Raw genomic sequence first — 6,611 nt, forward strand, 5'->3', positions numbered from 1 at the left:
TTGCTGAAGGCAACTATTCTGATATAAAATGATGAGTTGAGCCCAAAAATCAAATTAACCTGATGTATTGTCTGCTATAAAACCCGTTTTAAATTCATCAGTATGTACATTTATATTGTCATTTGACATGTTTCCTTTAGCACTTATTGTCCACTAATCCGTTGATTGTTGGTTAAAAAAATAAAAATAAGGCTGATAAATTATGGCTGGCTCGTTTATAAGACTAGTTAACGCAAAGAAGGCAACTACACCACTTTTATTACCTTCGTAGGCAATAAATTATATCGACGTTTCGTCCCACGCTTTGTCCAAGTGATTTTTGGATAAAGTCGTAAGCTAAAAAGTCACAATTGAAAATTACCCCGATTTATCATATATTTATTCACGTTAATGCCCGTGTTTGATATCTTTCCATCTATAGATACAAAACATTCATTCGAAATATCCGCCACCTAACAACCTAAAAAGTTTAACTGCGAACGTTTCTCAAGTTTCACTTCACTGTTTATTAAGCCTTCTAGAATGGGATGCTTGTGATCAGATGTTATGATACATTCTGGGCTGGGCTCTTCACGGATCTTGTCATTGAGCAAGAGCTCATGCGTTGTCTCAGAATGGCTGGTGGTCTTACCGATGGCAGTGATATGACAGGGGTTTAAAGGTCTTTATGGGTTTTGTCTCGACCAGTCTGCTGTGCATTAAATCTTCTGATGGAAGGTAAGTTACAGGTTTTCTATGGAACTTGTGAACAACATAAGGAAACGTCCAAGCCGAGGCAGCAAAGAGACGTAAATAAACCCAGATTGTTATTGGTTTCCTAGAAAAAGGATGACCATTTAATGGGGATCTTCAAATAAGAAACATCACCAACGGTCTGAGAGCCTACGAATCTGCCAACGTTGATTCTGCTATATATTTAGGCCTAAAAACCATTGACTCCATGTCTGGAAAGCTGGTCACTGATTTTGTATTTTGACAAAAACAACAGGCACTTCAAATTGCTACAAAACAGAATTCAGGTGGAGATTGCAAATGCCTGGATCCCACTCTCTCTTTTTTCAGAGGTTCATCACGCTAGCAAAGAGAATCAATCTCACGAAATCTGAGTAATTTGAACACGAACTGTGTTCGTACCAGGCATCACTTTCTGACCGTTCTTGCATGCTCCGGTGTCCAAACAAGCCAGAGTTTGCAAAGGATATAGCAAAGGCTTGCAATCTTGAGGAGCGCTCTGCTCCCCTTCCCTAGGGCATTAGATATATCATCGACGGTGGAGCTCTTCTGCAGAGAAATCCATGGGCCAAAAATTAACGACACTCCAAAAAACTTGACCATTATGCTACTTACATGACCCAAAAGTATCCATCTGCCACTATTGTTTTTGACGGCTATGATGGTGAGGCTACTATAAAGGATATGGCCCAGTCGAAGAGAAGTCGTATAATCGTCCGTGAGATCTTCTGCGCGTTGGCTGTTTATCTCCGATCAAAGAGCTTCATCGTAATCCAGACACCAGTAAGGCAAATTTCATAAGTAGATTGGAAAATATGCTAGTTTACCTTTCAAGTCTGCGTATTCCATTCATGATCCTTGGTGACTTTACCATAGAGCTAATGAGATGTTTACCTTGAGACCATCATGGGACTGATAATTATGCATTACAGTTTTTAGAATGCTCTTTTTCTTGTAATTTATATCCGGCTTTTTTTTATCCCGTCTCGTGTAGCCGACTCATCTACTTTGGTTATTGACAATGTTCTCTCACCTTATACAGGTGAGGCTACGTCTGTGACTATGGATGAATCATCAGACCATTGTATGATCATGTCGGATTATAAGATCCGAAAGACTTTAATTAGGGAGATTGGCAAATGAAAGAGACATCTTTCACTTACCAACATACATAATTTAAAAGTAGCCTTGGTCACGTAGATTGGAGCGAAGTTTTTGAAGAGAGAGATCCTAATAAATCGTTGGATATTTTTTATAGAGTATTAAATGAAAGATTAGATCACCACTGTCCTTATGAAAAAATACATCGTAAAAAAAGTTTTCTACGAAAACCATGGATTAATGAGTCACTCCTTACATCAGGTAATGAAAAACAAAATCGTCTATATAAGATAAGAATGAAATATGCATCACCTGATAATATTTTACGATTTAAAAATTGTAAAAATCTGTTGGTGAAAATTATTAGAATGAATGAGAAAAGCTATTTTGAAAATTCTTTTAGGAATGCGGAATCACCCAAAAAAACATTGGATCTAATTAAACAAAAGATTGGAAACAATTGGAATAATTTTTACCCAGAATTATTAATAGATAAAAATGGCCTTGAATCAAATGGAAATGGAGCTATTGCAGAATCTTTTAGTGCTCATTTTGCTAGTATTGGTTCTGATGATATTTGTGGTCTGGGCTCGACTTCAGCTCGTTCATATAAAGAATACCTTCCTCAATCAGAGGAAACAAGTATGTTTTTGACCCCAGCTAGTCGTGATGAATTCCAAAAAAATTTAATAGATTTAAATAGAGGTAATTCATTAAGTTTGGATGGACTTTCAACTAATCTTTTGAAACACTTTGCATCTGTAATTCATACACCTCATGTTTATATTTTTAATTTGTGTTTATCTTCTGGGGTATTCCCTACTAAATGGAAAATTGCCCGAGTTATCCCACTGTATAAAAAAGGTGATAAATCTAATGATGATAATTACCGACCTATTGCAATACTTTCTCCTTTGTCAAATATTTAGGAATAGTTGTTTCACAAAAGAATTTTGCCTTATTTGGATAAAAAATCTTTTAACCAAAAGCCAGTTTGGGTTTAGATCGGGTCGTTTTACTCAACAAGCAGTTGCAGCCCTTTTGCTGAAAACTAATGATTCACTGAATAATGGTAATTATATATCATGCATTTTCTACCATATCAAAAATGCATTTGATACTCTGAATCATTCCATTTTGTTTGAAAAGTTGAATAACTATGGAATTCGTGGAAAGGCATTGTATTTAATAAAGTCATATCTACGAAATCCCAGATTCCACGTAGACCTACAAGGCCATCTGTCTCAGCCTAACTCCCTGAGCGATATTGGAGTGCCCTAGGGGTCTATACTTGGACCGATACTATTTTTGATACACTATTATTATTATTATTATTATTATTATTTATTTATTACCCGTCAAAAAAAGGTGCTAAAAGTAAAATAGACGGAGTAATCACTAAAGAAAACAAAAAGAAAATAAAGAAGAAAAAGAAGGACACAAACACACATTGAAAATTCAAATACATGACAAAAAAAAAACAAAAAAACTCTTCATTACATTAATATGAACAATGATGCTAAAGAAAGGATGATAATTTTTTTTTTAACGGGAGAAAGATTTATTAATATTAACATTATTGTTATTATTATTATTCAGTTATTGCCCGTCAAAAAAAAAGGTAGGGGGAGTGGTATATGCAGGGACGGGGTATAAGGTGGGACACTGTATTTATCTGCCATCTAGCATTCTTTAAAAAATTCAAAAAAGTCACGTAGTATAGTTCATTCAATGGTGGACATGACAGTTCTATCATTTTGGTAAGTTGCTATTTTCGTTTTTGAGAATATCGATTTCAAAGTTTCGGCTATACCCCCAAAAAATATTTGGGCAATAATTTTTTAGGCTTTATTTTGAAATGGTTTGCAGAAATTGTGTGTGTAAGATAGCAAACAATAGCTAAAACACCAGGCCATGTTGCATTTGCATCTTGTGGAAAAACATGCAACAGTAAAAAATATCGGACACAATTTGCAAGTAGAGGTTGCATGGTATATACCGGGACAAGGACAAGTGGTATGTAGAGGGACATGATATGCTGTATGTTGAAACCTTTAGTTCTTGTTTCTTAAGATAAATGTTCTTTCTTTTTCTCTTTTTTGGTTTGTAATTATCCCCTTCCCTCGTCGTGGCAATCTTAATTTTCTCTTAGTAGTGGTAACACCATTTTTTTTCTTTTATTGCATAGGCAGCTGAAATCACAAATTGTAACTGCGTAGCTCTACGGGTGAGTCTATTTTGAACGAAATTGACGTATGTTTACGGATAGAATCCACCCACAGCCTATAGGCGGCTTGGCTGTTCTAGGGGCAAGGTTTCGGGATTATCTTCAGTTCTTATATTCAGTTCAGAGAATAGGCCTACAGTAAGATTTTTTTTTCTCTCTCTCTCTCTCTCTCTCTCTCTCCCACATTTGTTATACTTTTGTGCAGCTTGCGAAAGAGTCTAGTATCACTGAGAGTCTACTAACCATACCACCTCACTGCAGCCACAGGTTGCAGCCATTGGACATTTGCGTGTATTTTCCCTTCAAATGCCAATACAACAAGGCTGTGGACAACTGGAGGCTTTCCAACCCAGGGAAGACCATGACGATATACGAGATTACATCTCTTGTTGACCAAAGCCTACCCGTATCTTTCACACCAAACACTATAATGAGGGGCTTCGAAAAGCCAGGGATATGGCCCTACAACCCAGACATCTTTAAAGAAAAGGATTGCCTCACCTCTGCTGTAATTGACAGACCTGTGCCTCATGCTTTGGATTCAGTTGAAACTCGACACAACCTGGCCAAAACCCCCATTACAAGTGGGCTTGAACAATTCTCTACACCCTTTTCAGTTACTGCGACGCCAGAGTAATTTCGGCCATATCCTAAAGCAAAGCCACGTGTGGCAGAGGCAGGAAGATAGGCTATACAAAGATACTTACTAATACTCCTGTGAAAAGATAGATTGAAGAATAAGAAGCCGAAAGAAAAGATAAGAAAGCACGGGATGGAAAGGTTAGAGGAAAAGTTGGGACTGTTGGAAGAACTGGAAAAGTAAAAAAAGACCAGACAACAAAAAAGCTATTTGTGGATTTAGAAGGAAGTGATGATGAAAAAATGATTCTTGATGATGACAGTGATGACTCAATGAAACTAGGTGAGTCAGAAGATGAAATTGAGACAGAGAAAGACACTGTCGTTGACAGTGTCTCTACAGGAGATTTTGTTAAAGTTGTTTACGAAGGAGAGTAATTTCCTGGGTCTGTCCAAGAGAAAAACGAGAACAGTGTCAGAGTGAGTGTCATGTGCATGGCGGGTCTAAAACAGTGGAAGTGGCCGGGTCAAGAAGACTCACTATTTTATCCAAGGGAAGACATTTTGAAAAAGTTGTCGCCTCCTACCCCAGCACCCAGTACAGCTTCCAGAGCAGCGTCATACTTTTTGTTTGCTGAGTGGTAGTCTAGTCTTGTGCATAAGATATTTTTACTTTTGAAGCTAAATGTTTTAATATAGTCTTTATATGATGAATAGTCAAGATTTCTACCAATACATGAATCTTTTTACTATGTCCCAGAGTATACCACTTTGTGTCCCAAGATATACCACCCCCTGGTAATTAGTGGGCCACATCGTATATATATTGTATATAATCGTATAAGCAGGGACACCCCTATTTTTTCTTCTAGCTATACAAGAAAAATATGGAAAAATCACAGTTTATGCTGCATTTCTGGGGCTTTCTTTTGAGCCATAAACCATTTTTTTACTCCAATGTTAACTATACATTTTGGAGTATTTCCAAAATCTGTGCCTGCATATACCACTCTCCCCTACATACACGGAGTAATCACTAAAGTAACAAAAAGATAGAAAAAAAATTAATTACATACAATACATTAATACAAAGAAACTATTGGGAACAAATTGGTGACCATGGATGATTAAACTTACTTTGAAAATGGGATAGAGATTTATTAATGCTAATATTAAGGTCAGCTAGCTTATACAAATGAATAATTTTACGGTTTCTTGTCCAAGGGGGCAAATGTAAAAGATACTTAGCAAATCTGAGGAAGATTGATCGTAGGTGCTTTTGATCTGTAACTATGAAGAATTTCCAGAAAGGAGCAATATAAAGCTGATATGGAAGAGCGGTGGCGTTGTAAAGGGATGCTAGAAGGTAACGGTTGAAACGTAGTTTGCTTTTTACGATTCCAGCGTAAGAAATGCCAATTTTACGCTCAACGTCAGAAATCAGCAAACGACGTGTATGGCCGATAGATGTGCCAATTGGAAGGCCCAGGTATGTAATATGGTCTGCGGGTTTAACAAGAGGACCTTACAGATTTTGAAAGAGAAGTAAAGGGATTTCACCAATTGAAAAAGATAACTTTGGATTTCTCACGATTAAAAGAAAGCCCAAGTTTTGAATATTCATCTTTGAGGATTTTGAAATTCTGCTCAATGCGCTGGATCGTACGGCAAAGATTCAAGATGTCATCAGCATGACAAATAAGAGACAAATCGATTCTCTCGAGAATGCATGAAGGAAGGCACTTTGCCTGAGCATCCACGACACTACTATTGAACAGGGTTGGGGAAGTGATAGCTCCCTGTCTAGTCCCTTTCTTAGTGAGGATGGGGTACTGAGGAATTACAAGTATATTCGAGGCATTCGAAGAGTTTGTCCTCACACGAGAATTAAAGCAATTATATTGGGATTGATGAACAGCCGATTGCAGGGAAAAACGGAATGGGAGTTTTAAACGCACTCTTACATTCCTAT

General features: G+C 37.1%; 1 protein-coding gene across 1 annotated transcript; it reads left to right on the forward strand.

Moving 5' to 3' along the window:
• Nucleotides 1-2,201: 2,201 nt before the first annotated feature.
• On the forward strand, nt 2,202-2,762 carry LOC148945451 (uncharacterized). Its single transcript, XM_089099047.1, has one exon. It carries the CDS (start codon nt 2,202-2,204, stop codon nt 2,760-2,762), a length of 561 nt encoding a protein of 186 aa, XP_088955173.1.
• The last annotated feature ends 3,849 nt before the right edge of the window (nt 2,763-6,611 follow it).

This window comes from Artemia sp. Qi Xiang Cuo, chromosome 13 (genome assembly GCF_049724085.1).
Source record: "Artemia sp. Qi Xiang Cuo chromosome 13, ASM4972408v1, whole genome shotgun sequence".
Taxonomy (NCBI): Eukaryota; Metazoa; Arthropoda; class Branchiopoda; order Anostraca; family Artemiidae; genus Artemia; species Artemia sp. Qi Xiang Cuo.